The sequence below is a fragment of the Myotis myotis genome, unplaced genomic scaffold (genome assembly GCF_014108235.1).
Source record: "Myotis myotis isolate mMyoMyo1 unplaced genomic scaffold, mMyoMyo1.p scaffold_m19_p_9, whole genome shotgun sequence".
Lineage (NCBI taxonomy): Eukaryota > Metazoa > Chordata > Mammalia > Chiroptera > Vespertilionidae > Myotis > Myotis myotis.
The window spans coordinates 56111145-56130677 of NW_023416401.1; the positions used below are offsets into that span (position 1 = coordinate 56111145).

The window sequence follows — 19533 nt, forward strand, 5'->3', positions numbered from 1 at the left end:
TTAGCTTACGAAGCACCTTTCAGATCTGCCACCCATCGTATGCACAGGGAACACCGAGAGGTGGGCAGAGCCGGAGAGGTGACCTGCTAGGGCCACACAGCAGGTGAGGACCAGAGGTAGGGGCTCCCAACTCCTGCCCAGGCTCCTCTGCCCTTTGTTTTAGCCTCAGTTTTCCCGTTCGTAAAGTATTCTCGAGGCTCAGTTTTTTCCACCTGTAAATGGGGCTTTCATGGATCCCTTCTACGTAGGGCTCTTGTGGAGAATAAGCAAGTTATTAGATACCACATGCTTATCACCAATCCGGGCACGTGACAAATGTTGGATGAAAGGCAGCCCACCGTTGTTGTCACTAACTGATAACACAATCTCTGTCATTGACATGGGATTATGTATTAATGATTAGTTTTTTAGATTAAATGCTAGAAAGGCTTCTGAGACGCCAACCTGGCCCCGGGGAGTTGTCATCCCCGATGCCAAGTCTGCGGGAACCCTGGGCCTCACCAGACCCAGAGCTGAGGCCCCTCCTTCCCACCCACAGCGGATGCTGTGTACCTGGACTCCGAGGAAGAGCGGCAGGAGTACGTCCTCGCCCAGCAGGGCTTCGTCTACCAGGGTTCGGCCAAGTACATCCATGGTATCCCTTGGAACTTTGGGCAGGTATGGTCTCACCCTGCCCCTCCCAACCATCTCAGACCCACTGTGTACTGGGCTCCGGGTCTGAGACAGTCAAGCTGCAAAAGTGTGATCTGGCCTCAGAGCTGCCCACCCCATGTTGTCAGCATTCAAGGTCCCTGAAATGGAGGCTCAGAGACAGTCCAGGCCAGGCCTGAAGTCACACAGCGAAGGGTTTCCCTACCTGCCATGGGAGCAGCAGCCCCAGATATTCACGGTGGGAAAGAATGAGGGGAGCCTTTAGGAGTTGTGGGCAGGCAGTCATTCCAGGAGAGAGAAGGGGAACATTCAAGGCCATATATCAAATTAATAGGCAGCACTTGGTGAGTACTTACTGTATGCTCAGCATGTGCTGAGAGCAGGCTTTAAACCTTCATCTACACCAGTGGACCTCAAGCTTAAATATACATCAGAATCACTGGGAAAGTGTGTAAAATACACATCATGGGGCCCACCCCTAGTGTCAGATTCAGTAGATGTGGGTGTGGGCTGAGATTCTGCATGTTTAACAAGTTCTCAGGTGATGCTGATGCTTCTGATCTAATGTCAATACTCTGGGAACTGTTGGTCTGGATATATCAGCTAGCTACTGCCGAATAACAAACAAGCCTAAACCCAAGAGGCTTAAATCTCTGGGTCAGCCAGGGCATGGCTGTCTAGGCTGAACTTGTCTGACCTCAGCTGGATGGCTCATCTCTGTTCCATGTAGTTTCTCATTCTCCCAGGCCAGCCTGGGCTGGTTCTCCAAACCATTGCTGTTTTCCTCTACCATTCAGCCTCCCATAAAAATTCTTGAGACACTGCTGAGAAAATTCATGAAGCAAGAACTATCTCACCCCTGACCCCTCAACCTCCTGATGTAAAGGAAGGGAATAATTGCCCACAGGGGACAGGGCAGTTCCTGAAATAGGCACCATGTGATCTGGGCTTTAAAGGAGGTGGGTGCATGTCTACTAGGCAAAGGGAACTGCATGAGCAAGAGCTTGGAGATGGGACAATTTATGCCTAAGAAGTATCTTGTAGCCTGAGGAGCATTGTACTTATGAAGGAGCCCCAGGAGTTGAAGTGGGAGAAGTCAGCAGTGTTCAGGTTGGAAACTGGCCTTAATGTCAAGCTGATGGCAATAGGAAGCCACAAAAGGATTCAAGCCGTGGAGGGAGACCTGTGATGAGGCCTGGTTTGGGACAAGACCATAGAGATGTGGAGCAGGGGACAGACGGAAGAGCCTTCGAACATGACAGATCCGTGGTCCAATGGGTGTGACAAGGAGGGAGTCCTCCTTTGGATAAAGATAACATTTGAGTTGCAAGGATGAGAAGGTGTGAGCCACACAGAGAGTGGCAGGAAGAGCGTTCCATCCAAGCAAGGAAATGGCCAGTCCAAAGGCCCTGCAGTAAGAGGGGAACCCCAGCCACAGATCATGCAGGGCCCTGCAGGCTACAAGGGAAATCTAGATATCAATGAGTATGGTAGAAACAGAGGCGTGACGAGATTACCAGTAGATTTATATCTTTCTAATCTACATCAGTTCCAATCAGAGCAGTGTGGGTGGGCGGGGTGGGGGAAGAGGGGGCCCTCACCCGCTCTGCAGGGTGAGTCAGGTTTTGGGGGAAGTAGGAGATTTGGCTGAGCAGAGAGGGCAAAGGGACACCGGCAGGGCCTGAGGTGACTCTGAGGGTAGAGAAGCCCCAGGGACACTGGGCTCCCCACTCAGTGGTCTCTACTCCAAATCCCCAGGACCCCCCAGTCAGACCCTGGATGGAGGCACACCCCCTTTCCCTTTCTCATACACTCAGTCTTTGTCCCACCCCAGTCCCTCCTCAGCCAGGAGAAGCTGGCATCACAGTCTGTGTAAGGCAGGCTGAGGGGTCCTATAGCTGCTGGGCTTCAAGGCAGACTTCCTGGAGGAGGTGATTCCTCACCCCCCTCATCCTCCTTTTGTTTCCTCTGACACAGTTTGAAGACGAGATCCTGGATACCTGCCTGAAGCTCCTGGACATCAACCCCAAGTACCTGAAGAACAGTGGCCGTGACTGCTCCCGCCGCAGCAGCCCGGTCTATGTGGGCCGGGTGGTGAGCGCCATGGTGAGTGAGCAGCATGGCCCACCCTATGGGTCCATGACAGAGCACAGTGGGGGCTCCCAGGGGACGGGTGAGTCTCAGCTAAGAGAGCTTGTATTTAGAAAGACAAAATTTACCCAAATGAGGATAATGTCATGTGATCTCTCAAAGCAATTCATTCGTTCAGTAAATATTTATCAAGTGCCGCTATGTCCCAGGCACTGGAGAAACAGCTGGGTTTAAGACATGTGTGGTCTCTAACTTCATAGAGTTTATGTTCCAGTGGGAGAGTGAGCAAAGACAGACATTAACCAAAATGTCATGTGAATGAGTTGCATAGTCATAAATAATGATGCAGGCGCTGAAGGAACCCAGATGTGTGAGCGTGTCTGACCGCAGGCCTAACCTCAGCGAGGGAGGGGGAGCCTCCGTAAGTGACGATCCCTGAGCTGATATACTAACTGGGCGGAGAAGAGCCTTTCAGACAGAGAGCTCAGCTTGTGCAAAGACCCTGGTTAGGTACCGACTTGGGCAGGTTTGAAGAACAGAAGGGAGGCCAGCGTGTTGGAGCAGAGTGAGCAAGGGGGAGCAGGGTGCAGGCGGGGCTGCAGAGGTAGGCCGGGGCCAGACCACGCAGAAGCCTGGATTTTATCCCCAAGGGAAGGGAGTTGGGGAATGACACAATCTGGGCAGAAGCCAGAACTGGTCTTTGTACTCAGATCACAGGGTGCCACCCCGTAGACACATTCACATCTCCAGCATCGCCCTCATGGCCTCGTCCCCTCTCCACCTCCTGCCTTCCCTTTCTCTTTCCTGCACCCTGGCTGCCAGCCCCAACCATCTCTGCTGTACCACACAGCCTGTCACACCTTGGTACCTTCGCACCTGCTGTTCCCTCATCCTGAAACTCCCTGCCTTTTACTATGTGCTGAACTTGTGCTCAACCCGGCACAGTCACCACCCTCTCCCCAGACTTGATCCCCCTGATGCCCTGCTGGTTGCAGGTCAACTGCAATGACGACCAGGGTGTGTTGCTGGGACGCTGGGACAACAACTACGCGGACGGCGTCAGCCCCATGTTCTGGATCGGCAGTGTGGACATCCTGCGGCGCTGGAAGAACTACGGCTTCCAGAAGGTCAAGTACGGCCAGTGCTGGGTCTTCGCTGCTGTGGCCTGCACAGGTGAGCTGCACACTGCGGGGTGGCAGGGCCTGGAACCTTTTCTCAGCTCCATGAGCCCTGGAAGTGGGGTGCAGAGAGCCCTGGGGTGGGAATCAAGAGACCCAAGGTCTCGTCCTACCTCTGCCACCAATGCCATCGATGTACTGTGTGGCCTGGAGCCAGTGGCTGCCCCTCTCTGTTCCTTTTTCCCACAATGAGGGATGTTATTTGGGAGGCAGCACGGGCTCAGGGTTGAGAATATAGACTTTGGAGCCAGGCAAATCTGAGCTGATGATGGTGCTTTGAGAATGGGTTAGCATCACATCCCAGTTGGGAACATGGAGTCAAGGGTGGAATTCAAACCCCAGCTGGGCTTCTGACCATGTGTGTCCTTAAGAGTAAATCACTTAACTGAAATAGGCGTAATAATAGTGCCTTTATTCTGGGGTGTTGTAAAGATTAAGTGAGTTAGCATATGTGAAATGTTTAAAATTATTTCATATGCATAACAACAAATACTTACATAGTGCTGCTGCCATTACTACCATTATTATTATTATTATCATTATCATTATCATTATTATTATTATTGGGCTCAGGAAATCTAAGAGCTGATCTTGGGTTCCTAGCTTCTCTGACTCTAAGTGACCAGTGCGCAGGCCCAGAAAAGGGTCCCCAGCAGCCCCTGCACTTTCCTGCACTCTAGCAGGCTGGGTGGGGACAGCCTGACGCCGGTTCCCAGCGAGTCTGCCTCTGCTTTTCCTTCCGCATTTCCCCTCCTCCATGACTGTCTGCCCCCGTGACCTCTGAATTCCCCTTTCTCGTGAAACCTCCCCCACCTGCCCCCTTTCCTCTGAGGGGCCTACAACACACCTGCTCAGAGAACCCCAAGGGTTTCCTGAAGAAACCCCACCATCGGTGGTCTGAGCCCCCGCGCTCCCCTGTGGGTGCCTGCTTCCCGCGGGGCTATGACCGCCTGCAGGTTTAGCTGCAGATCTTGCCCGTGACTGTCCTCTCCCCTGGGCCAAGGCTGCGTCAGGGTCCTCGCAGCCTCCTGCCAGGCCTGGCGTGGAATGGAACCAGGAAAACTTAGGCAAACCAGGGGCTGTCTGACTCCCTCGGTCCCGGCATTTCTTCAGGAAGCCAAATGGTGGGTTGGTCCATGGGCGCTGGAGTCTTACTGCCTAGTTTGATCCCAGCTCCACCTCCAGCCCCTGGGTGGACTTGGGCATGAGAATTGGTGTCTCTAAGCCTCAGTTTCCTCACCTGTGGAACGGAGACAGTGGTGACCAACCCAATTCACAGGAAGCTTGTAGGATCCTTAGCACTGTCTTGGGCTCAGGTTAGGTTTAGGTTGGGGGTTGTCAGGGGAAGCTGTGATTCCTCATCTGGATCCTGGGGCATTTTCTCCGTGTCTGCGAGTTGGCCAACACTGTCAGACAGACATTTGCAGGGCACCGTGACACACTTTGCTGGTCCACCCTGGGCACTGGCAGACTGGACTGCCCATACCCAGCACCTCTCTGAGTCATCACAACATCCAGACAAGCAACTATTATTAGCTCCTCTCAGAGGAGGAAATGAAGGCTCAGAGAGGGCAAGTGTCTTGTCCGAGGTCACACAGCTGGTGGTGAGTGGCACGGCTGGGCTTGGAACCACGTGTGCTTGACTTGGGGGAAGCCTCCTGGCCGTAGACTGTGATGGAAGCTTCCCAGACACCATCCGTGGGGACAGGGATGATACCTTGCTCCTTGGGCAGTGAGGGCAGGATTCTGGTGGCATGGCGGGGCAAGGCCTAGGTTTGGGCCACCAGCCTTCACTGAGGCAGCAGCGAGTCTGGCCTCTGCCCAGGCCTCAGGGCACAGGAACCAGGCAAGAGGTGGGGATTCATGCTGCTCCTTTCCCGCCTCCCAACGCCCACGCATCTGGCCAGAACCCCGGGCCCTAGTTGATGGCAGGCAAAGTTCACATCCCTGCCCCTCCCCTGATTTAGCAATTCAACCTCAGTCAAAACTAAAACCGAAACAAGAGTCCTGTGGGTCATGTTGGCAGGGCTTTTTTGCTTCACTTCTTCTTCTTTTTTTAGCTATTTACTTTCTTTATCCCTACCCTGAGAGTGTGTTGCTTTTACAATGTACATTAAAAAGCACCTGAAAGATGGGGAAGTAAAAGCCCCATAATTCCATCTGTCAGGAGCACCCACTACCTCCATTCAGGCAAGACTCATGCCTGGGGCTCTCTCCTCTCCATGTGCTTTGGAGTAAATACAGGGCCCTCCTCATCCATGACTGTGTCCCAACACATCTGATGATACTGCACCTGCACCCTGACCTTATTTTATAGAAGAGGAGACAAGGCCCAGAGAGGTGAAGGGACTGGCCCCAGGTCACACAGCTGGAAGCAGCGAGAGCTTGAATGGAAGGACTTCTGACCTCTGCTTCCTCTTCTGCCTGTTTCACTGCTTGCCCCCCACTCTGAATCTCTATCAGTCCTTCATTCCTCCCTTCCTCCCTCCCTCCTCCTCTCTCTACTTCACCCACACCTTCATCTCATTGGACAAGATAGTCTGTGCCAGGCCTACGCTGGGCTCTGGGGATATGAAATAAGACAGATCCCTCCCTGCTTCAGAGAACTAATTAAAGGCCCCCTCACGTGCCCACCCATGGGGATGAATCCCTAGTCTTGGTATGAATGCAAACAATGGGGCAATTTAAACCCAGCGAGGTAGCTTTCCTGGAGGACAGCACAGCACAGGCCAATGCCTGTGGCTGGTGGGAGTGTGGGTGCTGGGGGAGCAGTGAGGAAGCCAATGTGGCTGGAGCAACGTGTGCAGGAGGCAGTCAGGGGCCAGAGCCTGCAAGGCCAGGGGGCCCCAGCCAGAGGTCTGGCCTTGACCTCAAGGGCCACGGGGAGCCATTGCAGGTTTAGCAGAGGCATGTTGATGTCAGATTTGCATTTTAGAGGTTTCTTCTGTTAGCTGGGGGTACAGAGTGGGCATGGGACGACTAGCAAGGTGGGCACCATTGTCTGGGTGAGGGGATGACACACCCTCACCACTTGGACAGTGGGTGCAGTCTTCACTGGGGTACAGATGGGCATGTCTTCAGGTCCTCAGCCCGATCCCTAACCCCTCTCTCTGCCGTGTCCCCCCTCCCAGTGCTGCGGTGCCTGGGGATCCCCACCCGAGTCGTGACCAACTACAACTCGGCCCATGACTCGAACAGCAACCTGCTCATCGAGTACTTCCGCAACGAGTTCGGGGAGTTCGAGGGTAACAAGAGCGAGATGATCTGGTGAGGTGGAGCCCAGGTTGGGGGGAGGGCCCTGTGGTCTCCAGGAGAGGAGATCTGGGAAGGCTTCTCAGAGGAGGTCACATTTGAATTGGGTTTCAAATCTGAACAGAGTTTGCACGAGGGGGAAACGGGGTGTGGGGAGGGCTCTCCAGGTGGGGGGAACAGCATGAGCAAAGGCCAAGAGGAGAAAAGTCAGCGCGACGCGTGGATGGCCCCAGGGAGTAGCGTTGTCAGGATTCTGGAGGCCAGGGGGCCTGGGCCTTCAGCGGCAGCGGCCGTCACCTCACCCAAGGCTTCCAACTGGGAGCGGGACAGGCTGACCACCTTGGAGCAGGTCTGGAGGGAGACCGGAGGTGGGGTGTGGTCCAGGCGGCTGGGGATGAGGCCTGAACCAAGGCACAGCCTGTTTCCAGAGGCTGGAAGAGAAGGGACGGGGCTGAGAAATTAGGAGGAAACCTCAGCTGAGCCACTGAAAGGGTCGGGCGGTGGGAGAGGCATTGAGAATGACACTCAGTGCAGGAGCACCTGGCCAGGGCCCACAGAGGGAAGAGCAAAGAGGAGTGTCAGGGGGCCAGGTGGGCCCAGCTGAGGACGAGGCGAGTGTGGACTGTGGGGAGGGGATGAAAGCCTGAGTGTGAGTCCTGGCCAACGTTCCGCTTCGTTTCCCAACAGGAACTTCCACTGCTGGGTGGAGTCCTGGATGACCAGGCCCGACCTGCAGCCGGGCTATGAGGGGTGGCAGGCCCTCGACCCCACGCCCCAGGAGAAGAGTGAAGGTGGGTAGGTGTGTCCTCATTGCCTAGATGAGGAAACTGAGGCTCAGAGAGCACTCCTCAGAGTCCCTCCGCTGGAGAGCACAGGGCTGGCATTCTAACCCAAGTCTGGCTGACCCCGAAGGTCACTGGCTGGTCCATCTAATGTGGGGGCCTCACTGATGCAATATGAAATGTCACCCCTGCCTGCTGTGGAAAACAGAAAGTAGGGAGAAGCATAAAGAAAATATCAAATAGCAACTTGTCCTCTCCCTCCGCACAAAGCACCGTTAACATTCTCACACAGTCACCTCCAATTATATGCTTGTTTGCATATGTGTGTGCAGGCGAGGAAGAGAGAACCACGGCAAAATTGGTGAAGCCAATTCATAGAACATAATACCCAGGGTTTACAAAGTCAACCAATTACACTGAAATAGAGTTATCAAAAAATTAAAAAAATAGATTTGTAATGTAATCATATAGGTTTCATATAACAAGATCTAGCGGTAGAATTAATACATTAGGTAACTTGGTAGCAAGGATGAGCATAAACGTTATCTCCAATTATCTGTGACAACTACTAAGTGCTATGAAAGTATCTGTGGTTTTATGGGCGATGAGTCATAAGTGCAGCTAAGATTATGGTTTGCTGCTTCCACAGTCGAAGGAAATGCTGTCACAGTACAATGAAGAGAAAGACCTCATCTTCCCCCATCCAAGTTCACGGACCCCTGGATTCTATTCGTTGCACCTTGGGGGTCCGTGGACTCTGGGTTAAGAGCTCTGGCTGTATGTGGCCTTTCATGCTAGTTTGTCACTTTTTCGTAAGTCGTTAGCATTTCTCTACCAGGCAGTTTCTGTGATTTGAATTTGAATTTCGTGTTACTGTGTTCCATCAAATGGACGCACCATAATACAGTTACCCAGCCTCCAGTCCTCAACGTTCAGATGTGTGACCAGTTTGAGGCAGCTGTAAGCCACGCTGAGATAAACATTGGCGTGGGTGTTGTACCAGACAGAGGCCCTGCCTTCTCAAATACGGCCAGCTGCGTGGCTCCCTCGGTTCCTTAGGGTGCTTTGGGATATCCTTCTATTTATTTATCACTTACATAGCACCTCGTATATGCAAATCCTCATTAGGGAGGTATAAATAGCATCCCCAACAGGAAACCGAGGCTCCGAGAAGTTAAGTAACTACTTCAACGTCACACAGCTAGTAAGAGCTATGATTTGAACCCTAAAAGCTGGGCTCCAAAGTCTCGATCCTTAATTCTTACCTATGATGCTTTCCTAGCAGTGGAGTCCCTGAGCCAAAGGGCTTTATGGCCTCGAGATGTTTTGCCACGTGTGGTTGACTTGTGGGAGGTTTGGAGGGGGCCATCCTACCCTCATCCCAGGTGCATCTCTGCCTCCTCTTCCCCCGACCAGGGACATACTGCTGTGGCCCCGTTCCAGTTCGTGCCATCAAGGAAGGCGACCTGAGCACCAAGTACGACGCCCCTTTTGTCTTTGCCGAGGTCAATGCCGATGTGGTGGAATGGATCCGGCAGGAGGATGGGTCCATGCACAAGTCCATCAACAACTCCATGATGGTGGGGCAGAAGATCAGCACTAAGAGTGTGGGCCGTGACCAGCGGGAGGACATCACCCACAACTATAAGTACCCAGAGGGTAGGTGCCCTGAGCCTTCGACACTGCCTTGCAGATAAGCTCCGGTTTTACCAGCCCGGCGTGTGTGTGTGTGTGTGTGTGTGTGTGTGTGTGTGTGTGTTTGTGTGTGTGTGCGCGTGTGATTTGGCAGTCTGCATACAATGACCTGTAGGTTACTCTCCGTTCCAAAGAATTCCTTAGGAGCAGGTTATACTTACCAAACACACTGGAAGACGGTGGTAGAGGATAATTTGTTTAGGAAAATAATTCTATATTCCACAAAAGGATTCCATTTGGTCTTTAAGCCTCACTTTTTGGGGGGTTGGCTTGACTCAATAAAACTGAAGGGGTGTCTGTTATATAGGAGAGGCATGCATCACACCAAAAATGAATGATGTCCATGTTGTGTGTTAACAGCGCTTACCAGCAGTGGGACCTACAGCTGTAGATGGGCAGTTCCACACTTTTTCAACTCGAGAGGCTTGGAAATCCAGGGGGCCCAGGAGGAGGTTTCTGGAACTCAGTCGTGTTTATTTTTGCAGTAGTTCTCATACAGCTGGGGAAGTGTGCAGGATGGTGGATGGGGAGGGGTGAGATGAAAGAGAAATGGACCAAGAGAGATTTAAAGATAAGATGGGTTCAATCAGGCACAAAAATAAGACTTCTTTCTGTTGCTAATGTTAAATCAGTAGGAGGAGGTGGGGGGAAGGATGTGGATTATTTTTAAAATTGGATCGGGCGCGTCTGACAGCCAATCCAATACGATTGATGTTTCTAAGCATCTGCCCAGCACAGTGGGGCTCACAGGGATGACGGGGAAACCAGACCCCGGCCCACATCTGGCCCGCACTGACTTTCCAGGGCTGGCTGGGGGCTGGGGGTCCCATGGCCGTGTTCTGGGTGGAAAGGATAACACAGAAGGAAGAGGTGTTCCCGGGCCTCTGAAAGGTCTAGAGAGGATGGTTTGACAGGAGAAATGTCTTGCCTATCCCCACAGGGTCCCCAGAGGAGAGGGAGGCCTTCAGGAAGGCCAACAACCTGAACAAGCTGGCAGCTAAAGAGGAGACGGGGGTGGCCATGAGGATCCGCGTGGCCCGAAGCATGAAAATGGGCAGCGACTTCGACGTCTTTGCCCACATCACCAACAACACTGCGGAGAACCACGCCTGCCGCCTCCTGCTCTGTGCTCGCACTGTCAGCTCCAACGGGACGCTGGGGCCGGTGTGCAGCTCCAAGAACCTGCTCGATCTTTCCCTGGAGCCCCATTCCGGTAAGGCCCTTTGTTCCTGGATCAGTTATTGACCACAGACTGACGTGCTAGGAAGGGCCTGTGCCCTGAGCGTGTGCAGTTTGCCTCCCCATTTTCCAGGGGAGAAGACTGAGCACAGAGTGGTTAAGTAACTTTCTCAAGACCACACAGTCGGGATGTGGCAGGACTGAGGCCCGAACCTGTGCTGTCAGCAGCTACACTGCTTTGTTCCATCTCATGTTCTCGGACTCCGACTGCTTTCCCAGACTCTCCACTGCTCTCTCCCCGCTAATTTCTTTCCTCTGTCTCCAGCAACTCCCACACCCAGGATCTGCTCTCCTCTGGAGGTTCCCAGCCCCTGAGAGAAGAGGTTCTAGACCAGCGGTTCTCAACCTGTGTGTCGCGACCCCTTTGGCAGTCGAACAACCCTTTCACAGGGGTCGCCTAAGACCATCCTGCACATCAGATATTTACATGACAATTCATAACCGTAGCAACATTACAGTTATGAAGTAGCAACAAAAATAATTTTATGGTTGGGTCACAACAAGAGGAACTGTATTTAAAGGGCCAGAAGGTTGAGAACCACTGTGCTAGACCAGCGCTAAGGCCATGTGGCTGCTGAGCACTTGACAAGCCACTGGCGCAATTGCGGAACTGAAGTTTCCATTTCACTTTGTAAACAGCCACGTGTGGCCAGAGCTGCCACATTGGACAGTGAAGCTGTCGTGGTGACAGGAGACACGGTCCAGTCCGCTGCAGAGAGAAGGGTTTCCTCCTGGCCCTGATTGTCTCCTCATAAACCGCCCTAGCGCCTGTCCCGTCCACCCTATAAGGCAGACCCCCTTCCCGTCCCTCCTTAGTTCCCTGTCTCCCCTCTTTTGGGGTAAAATAATGTCAGTAGATGACCCAGCCCTCAGCCCTGGGCAGAGCCTCTGCCTGCACGGTCATCTCCTTGGTCCTTTTTGTTGCCGGGTTGTCTTCCTTAAGAAGGGGTCATCTGGGGCTGGGCCTTGAGGGATGCATAGGAGTTCACTTTGGAAAATGGGCAAATAAGCTTGAGACCCTGAGAGGGGTTGTGGCCGCTGCTGAGGTCACTTGGTAAGGCAGCACGGAGCCCTCCTCCTGCCACCCAGGAGCCCAGTCCTGTCTTTTGCGTTAGGACCCAGAGGCATGAGACGGGCAGAGGGGTCATGGAGCTGGGAGAGGACCTGGGGCCAGTGGAATGAGACACTGACGGTCCTCTGAGGGTCCTTCTGGCTGAACTTTCGTATTCCCCTCAGAGACAGGAGAGTCATGACCTGATACTGTGGGACTGTCTGGCCAGGAAGAGGCGAGCACACCGTAGCCACTTCATACCTGGGACTATGCTAGTAGGCAGAGCTGCGTGAGGCCCAGGGCAGGAGTGCTCTGTGTTTATGCAGGGGGCCCTCCCTCTCCTCTTGCCTGTCAGCCTGCACGTTTCCTCTCCTTCGGCCCTTGGCCCCGTGGGCTGGCGTGTGGGGCACAGCCATCCAGGTGCTAAGGAGGCCTGCCTGTGTTTCAGGCCCGGGGTCTATGGGACTGACAGTGCCACCTCCTGGTTTTGTCTTGGGAACCACTTGGGCACTCCTGGAGCCTCATGTCCAGAGCAGATGGTCGGTCAGGGTCCCTGAGCAGGGCCAAGCCCTCAGAACAGAGTCACTTGGCACTAGGGCTGGGGTCCCAACACTTACACTGTTGAAAGATGCATTCTGAGGCCAGTCAGACTGGCTTTGCATGTGCCCACTACCACCTCCTAACTGTATGGCCTTGGGCAGGTGGCCACACTGCCTGAGCCGCAACCCATACTCACCCACTAATTGGAGCAACAACATGCCCACCTAACGGGCCCCTGTGAGGACGTGTGCTCAGGTGCTCAGGAGCTGGATGGGACGTGTAAAGTGGTGCCGGGCGTGGGGGGCCTTCACTCCTGGACGAGCGAAGTGCAAACAGGCGTGGGAGGCGAGAAGCCCCCGGGCCTTTCCTGATCACCTGCTGTGCCAGGTAGTGGTCTCCGTGCTGGGCGCAGTGGGGCCTGAGCCCTGCAGCCCTGGATGGCACCGCAAGGACCCAGCTTGGCCCTAAGCATCCGGGCCCTACGTGTCAGGTGTGTGGGGTGGTCAGAACACCCAATTCTGCTGACGGGCTGTGGGTGCCGGGGTGTTTCTATCCTCCATCCCAGGCCTCAGGTTCCCCGTTTGGACAAAGTCTGATTCTTCTTTGTAGAGCCCTTCGGCCCACTTGTTAGGATGCATTCATGTCATTTCCTTCTTGGGCTTGGGACCACTTCAAAGGGAGGAAGTGTCCTTCCTGGAATGTGTGGCAAGACGTGAACTTCAGCCTGGACCAGGGATAATGATTTCCTCCCGGGCCTCTTTGCCGCTCAGATGCCATCGGGCCCACGAGCACTGTTCCGGAGAGGCTCCCGCCAAGCCTGTTGCTGTTTCTCCTCATCCTGGGGATGTGTTCACAACAGGGGGTCATGGACCCGCAAGGGCACAGCCTGCAGGAGGGGGCAGAGGACGGTATCCTCAGGCTGCGAGGCGGAGCTAGTCCAGGTACCCCGTGGGGCCTCCAGTGCCAAGCTCAACCTGAGGCAGGGTCTGTGAATCTTGAAAACCCCACACTTTGGCTGAGTTGCACATTATTCTCAGATGATAAGATCTGGGGGATTTCCATGTGCTAATGGACAGGAAGCTGGGCCTAGGACAGCAGAACAGAATCCAGTCGCCCCCACCCCTGCCTCCTTGCCCTGCTGCTTCTCTCCATCTCCTTCCTGCCCCTCCCTGTCTCTCTCTCTCCTCCCTCACCCCTCCCGGTGGTCACCGGGAATGCAGCCAACTGGTGATCACGCCTGCCCACAGCACCCTCCAGAACAGGCAAATCATTAAGGAATGACTGAAACCACCGGACAAGTTTCCTTCTCTCGGCCAGCACCTGGCCCAAGGCCATGGCTGTGGTCCCTGCCGTGGTCCCTGCGGCAGAAGGCAGTTCTCGAAGGTCCAACCCCACCCGGTTCAGCCTCCTGGAAAAGTCAACAGTTGGGCCGTGTCCTCGAAGCTCCTGGATGACAATGTTCCCTTTCTTTCCTGTGGAGTTGGTCAGACTTTCCACTCTGCCCCACCAGGAATTTTCACTCCTTTTTGTCCCTTTTGGAGAAAGATTTGCTTTTCTTCCCCTAATGTCATCTGATCAGAGGTTGGGGCAGATCCACCCGGGGAATGAATGGCTGGAGGGCTGGGCACACGGAGGCAGCATTTTCCAAAGGGTGGGATGTGGACCATCAGTGTGAGAAAGTGACTCCCTCAGCTCTTCACGCTCCTTCAGATGACCTCACGGGGACGTCGCAGTGGGTGCTGACGGGTCTTAGCATCCCAACCCTTGCTAATCTCCCTTTTGAACAGTAAGCTCAGGTCTCAGACTGAGAGCTCTTAGCAGACAAGATAGCTCACCGGAATTGAATAAGCATGACTTAGCTTGTATTTATTTTTACCAGTTACCTTCTATTTATGGTAAGTGAGACTGGTTTGCTGCAAATGATGATGAAAAATTTCCCTGGTTAGACTAGGCTAGAAAATATAAATGAATGGACTGAAAGAAAAATAGTGTGCAAAGAATTAGGATACTCTCCTATGTGTGAAAAATTGTGAATGGCTGGAGTCTGGGAAATGCTGGTCTAGTGGGGGGAGGAAGGGGCCAGATGGCAGAAAAAGAGGCACTAGCATCTCCTGTCAGGGCACTGGGACGATGGAGAGAGGCACTGGGTGATGATGGAGCCCAGGGACCCTCCCTCCAGCGATCCTGTGTGGCAGGGGAGGCCCAAGAAACAGGGATCTGTCCAAGGCTCCCTGTGACCAATGGGACAAGCAGGGCCTGGCTCAGGCTTGCGTATTCTCAGTCCTGTGTCCTTTTCCCTGCCCTTTCCTGCCTCCTACAGGCCTCAGTGTTCTTGTCAGAATAATAGGCTGACAATCACACTTGGTTTCTCTGCCGTGGGAGGGGTGACCCTGCTTCCTTCTCTCTTACTCCCGCATTGCTGTGTGGCTTTTGCTCTGAAAGGACCTCTGGTCTTAGCGCTGCCAGCATTAAGGGTGCCGATTGTCTGGGGAAACAAGAGGCAACAGAAAAAACAGAGAGGGGAGGTCATCTTCCCAGGCTCACACAGCCCGTCATTGGCCAACCAGGGCCAGGTCTCCTGATCTGAGCCCCTACTGGCAGGAGTGTTTCTTCATCTATAAAATGTACAATCTTACCCACCTCATGGGGGAAAGCGAGGTCCTGACTGGCCCAGCATCCCCGTGAGCAAAGGGGGGGAGGCAGGATCAGCACCCAGGCCTGTCAGAGCTCCAGGCCTTCCCCTACCAGCTGTTTTACTTCCCCTGCCCACCTCCTCCCTGGGCACCCTGGAGCCAGGGCAGGCAGGGGAAAGGCCTGGGATCTGCCCAGCCATCCTCCCGCTGTGTGAGCTCAAGCGCATTCCTTGCCCTCTCTGTGCCGGTGGAAATGCAAGAGGAGAGGTGGGGCTGTGTCTTGGTCATTAAGTGTGCTCTCACCTCCCCCCTGCAGAGAACAGCATCTCCCTTCCAATCCTCTATGAGAATTACTGTGACTACCTGACGGAGTCGAACCTCATCAAGGTGCGGGGCCTCCTCATCGAGCCAGCTGCCGACACCTACCTGCTGGCCGAGAGAGACATCTATCTGGAGAATCCAGAAATCAAGATCCGGGTAAGGGGCTGGCTGGGCAGGGTCCCAGGGCAAGCCCAGAGCTGGGAGAGGGCAGGCCTCGTGCACCTGCATCCCTGCTCCCTCAAGCTCGTTGACACCTCAGGGATCCTCATGAAAAGCATCACGAAGCCAAAAGAATTTGGGCCTCATGTAGCCTCTAGGGGTGAATCTTAGACTCTCAGCGTGGTAGAGTCATGGCATTTAGGGATCTCCAGTCATGGACCCTTAAAAGCTAGCCTCCTAAAGCTAGATCCCCAGAGCCTGGGACCCTGGTGGGACAGAGAGAGTGGGGGAGTCAAGGGCATAGACTCTGAAGTCTGGCTGCCTGGCTTTGTGGTTGGGTGGCCCTGAGCATACTTCTCTGGCCCTCCGTGCCTCAGTTTATTCATCTTAAGGTGGGTGTTATAAGGATTAAATGTGCATCCACAAGAAGCACATAGAACCTATCCAGTGCATTGTAAGCACCCAATAAAAACTGACTGTTGTCACCATCATCATCGTCATCGTAGTGATTCACTTCAAGGAGCCACTCAGGACCCAAATGCAGCGGTTACGAATAAATGGTGAAGAGCAGAGAGTGAGGGAGTGAGCACTGTGTGCCAGGTACTCTGCTAGGAGCTTGCACGTTTTTCGCTCAGCAATCCTTATGAGAACCCTGCAGCCAGGCATTTCTCTCCCGTGAAGAAACCAAGGCTCAGAGAGGGTAGTGACTTTCGGGGTCACACAGCGAGGAAGGGGCAGAGATCGGCTGGCTCCAAAGCCTGTGATCTTCCCACTCTAGGCCCTGGAACAAGGGAGAGTAGAGCCCCTTTGGGTTGTGTGGAGCCTCCCTGCAGCTCCATGAAGGAGGCCGGGCCAGGATCATCACCTGTTTTCCAGATGGGGAAACTGAGGCACGGAGGTCAGGAGTGAGAGTGGCAGGATGGGCATGGCTGTGTTCAGCAAACAGTGGGCCAAATTGCAGCAAAGACCGGGATGGCCCAGCCGGGACCCTGCCTGCCCTGGAGGGGTTCTGGGCCCCTCCCTCAATGCTGCCCCTTACCTCTGCCCTGTGCCCTGCCCCAGATCCTGGGGGAGCCCAAGAAGAACCGCAAGCTGGTGGCCGAGGTGTCCCTGCAGAACCCGCTCGCCGAGCCCCTGGAGGGCTGCACCGTCACTGTGGAGGGGGCTGGCCTGACCGAGACACAGAAGACCGTGGACATGTAAGTGTCAGTCACTCCAGCCTGGGGACTGGGAGCAGAAGGCAGATGCTGATGGGGGCACCACACTCTGGCCCATAACCCCTCCTCTCATCCACACTCCCACCCACCCCTGCCTGAGTACCCTTGGGGCAGAGTCCTCCACTCTCATCCTCTCAACACCCACACTCCTGTGTTCCATGCACGTGTCTCACAAACCGGAACAAGTACACATCCCGTCACTGAACACCTGCCCCCAACGCACAGGCCCTCACATAAACACAGGCATCTGCACCCTGAGTGTCTACACATGTGTCCTAGATGCACATCTGTGTACAGATGCACACATGAGCACATACACTTATTTTTCACTTTATTATTGTAATGTAATTTACATACAGTAAAGAACCCAAATCACACATGTACAGCTCAATGCATTTTCACGCATGTGGTCACCTGAGCACACCCCCTCTTACCACAAGCACACCATCCACTTCCATGTGTGCATGAGCGCGTGCACACACACACACGCACACACACGCACACACACACATCCCTCTATACAAAGCAGGCTGCCCAGGCCCCGGAGAGCAGTGGATCCATTTATTACTGTCATTATTGTCAGCATTAAGCTGTACGGAGGCTCTGTGCTAAGTTCTCTGAATCCACACGTCATTCTGGCCTGACCCCTTCGTGGGCACTGGGCTTGGCATCTCCTCAGCCTCCTCCTCTCTCTCCACAGCCCAGACCCCGTGGAGGCGGGGCAGGAAGTCAAGGTCAGAGTGGACCTGCTGCCTGTCCAAGTGGGCCTCCACAAGCTGGTGGTCAACTTCGACAGCAACAAGCTGAAGGCCGTGAAGGGCTACCGGAACGTCATCATTGGCCCCCCCTAAGGGGCTCCCGTACCCAGCTCCATCTCAGCCAGCCCACAGCCCCCAACTTGATCCCCAATCTTTATCCCAAGCTAATGAGGAAAATGGGCCCCAGACCCATCTTGTCCCCTGAGCCTGGTTCCCACCCCCTTACCCATGCGCGATGCTCTGTGCCTCCACAGTGGGGTTGACTGGGCTTGGGATGGAGAAAAAGAGACCCACGCCTCCCCCTCCAGCCCAGATGCCATTTGGAAAGCAACTGACCACCCACCACACTGTCTGATCTATACCACAGCCCCTTGGAGCAAAAATGAGACGATGAGATAGTCTCCAGAGTTGGCTGGATCAAGGAACTCCACACCCTAGTGTGTCCTGTGCCCCTTCCCCAGACTGTGTCCAGGCCCCAGAGGTCCTTGGGAGAGCCAGCGCAGGTGGGGATGGGGAGGGCCCCAGGTGCAGGACAGGCTTGAGCTCCTCCCACATCCCAGAAGCTCTGGCCCACAGCTCCCCCACCCTCCTCACGATTGTGAAGCCCCTACGTGCAGGTGCCTCCTGTACTAGCTGGTACTCTTGTGGCTGCCAATCACCACGGGAAACTGCAGAATGGGAGCTGATTTCTCAAGGAGGAGACAGGGCCTTGGAGAAGGGAGGTGGCCCGTGCGCATAGGCGGGCTTGTGGGTATTCCAAAGGCTGGGTAATGTGAAGGCCTGGGGATGGAGCACAGGCCTCTGACTCCGAGTCCAGCGCCCTGTTCTTGCCACCAGCCCTGACCTGAGAGTGTCAGAGAGGCCATCTGGGCCCTGATCCAAAAGGACCCAGGTGGGGTGAGGAAGTGGGAAAGGATTGGGAGCGGTCAGAGCCCCAGGTGCGGCCAGCCGCTGCCTTCCCCTGTCTGGGCCTTGCTGTCCTCACCTCCGAGGCCCTCTCAGCTCTCCTGATGCCATGTATCACCCAGCAAGTCCTACTCCCTGGCTGCACAGGGCTTAGGCCACGTGCCCGCGTGTTTCTAAGAGTGAAACCATGCCCAGGACCACCGCTCTGCCCCAGCCTATCCAGACCCCACAGCTGTGCCCAGGCTCCTTCCATCAGACCCCAGTCCCAAGGGAAAAGAGCCCAGAAGCCTCTGTCCTACCCATGAGCCTCCCCACCGCAATGTCTAGACTTCACAAGAGCCTTAGCTGCCTGTGCTGCTCACTAACCGAGAGGGTCCGCACTCAGCCAACCCCTCTTTGCAGGACCGGGGCCCTGGAACACAGCTCAGAGAGCTACGAGCTGTCATCTCTGGCTTAATCCCCCACACTCTCCATGGGACTAAAGTCTCCCTAGGGCTGGAGGAGGGAAAAGGGAGCATTCTCCATCTGGAGTAGGGTCCCAGCCAAACAGGGTCCCCAAAAGCCCAGAGAGGGCTTTGGGGAGAGTCACGCTGATGCACTTAGAACTGGCTGCTTTGCACAGGGGAAGAGTCACAAAATGAGCCGACACATCTGTTTCATACACTGCTCTGTTTCTCTATGTTTTATACACGCTTTGGGGTGCTCATCAGGCAGTAGATATGCTTTTGAGCCACAGGGAGCAAGCACTGAAATAAAAGAGTTTATTTTGCACATTCAAATAAGGTCCGTCTGGCTCTTTTCATGCTTTTGAGGAGGGTGAGTGGGTGAGCTCATTCACATTGCGACCAGCCAGGTCCAAACTTGACTGGCATTCAAGGCTCTCCAGCCGCTTTCTCAAACAAAACATGTTTGGGCCACAATGAACTTCCTGTATCTCCCCAACCCTGTGTACTTGCCCACTTCTTAGCTTTTGCATGTCTAGTTCCCTGAACCTCGTGTCCTTCCCCTTCCTTGCCCATCTTATGAACTCCTTCTCATCCCCTAATGCTTAACTCTGTGA

General features: G+C 54.4%; 1 protein-coding gene across 1 annotated transcript in view; it reads left to right on the forward strand.

Moving 5' to 3' along the window:
• Positions 1–19255, forward strand: part of TGM2 (transglutaminase 2) — a 30797-nt gene extending 11542 nt beyond the window's left edge. Inside the window, exons 4-13 of the mRNA XM_036322946.1 lie at positions 539–657; positions 2629–2757; positions 3738–3915; positions 7052–7187; positions 7860–7963; positions 9371–9613; positions 10590–10862; positions 15429–15589; positions 16655–16791; positions 17510–19255. Of these exons, the coding sequence (XP_036178839.1) occupies positions 539–657; positions 2629–2757; positions 3738–3915; positions 7052–7187; positions 7860–7963; positions 9371–9613; positions 10590–10862; positions 15429–15589; positions 16655–16791; positions 17510–17660 (1631 nt within the window). The 3' untranslated portion in view covers positions 17661–19255. The remainder of the gene's footprint in view (positions 1–538; positions 658–2628; positions 2758–3737; positions 3916–7051; positions 7188–7859; positions 7964–9370; positions 9614–10589; positions 10863–15428; positions 15590–16654; positions 16792–17509) is intronic.
• The last annotated feature ends 278 nt before the right edge of the window (positions 19256–19533 follow it).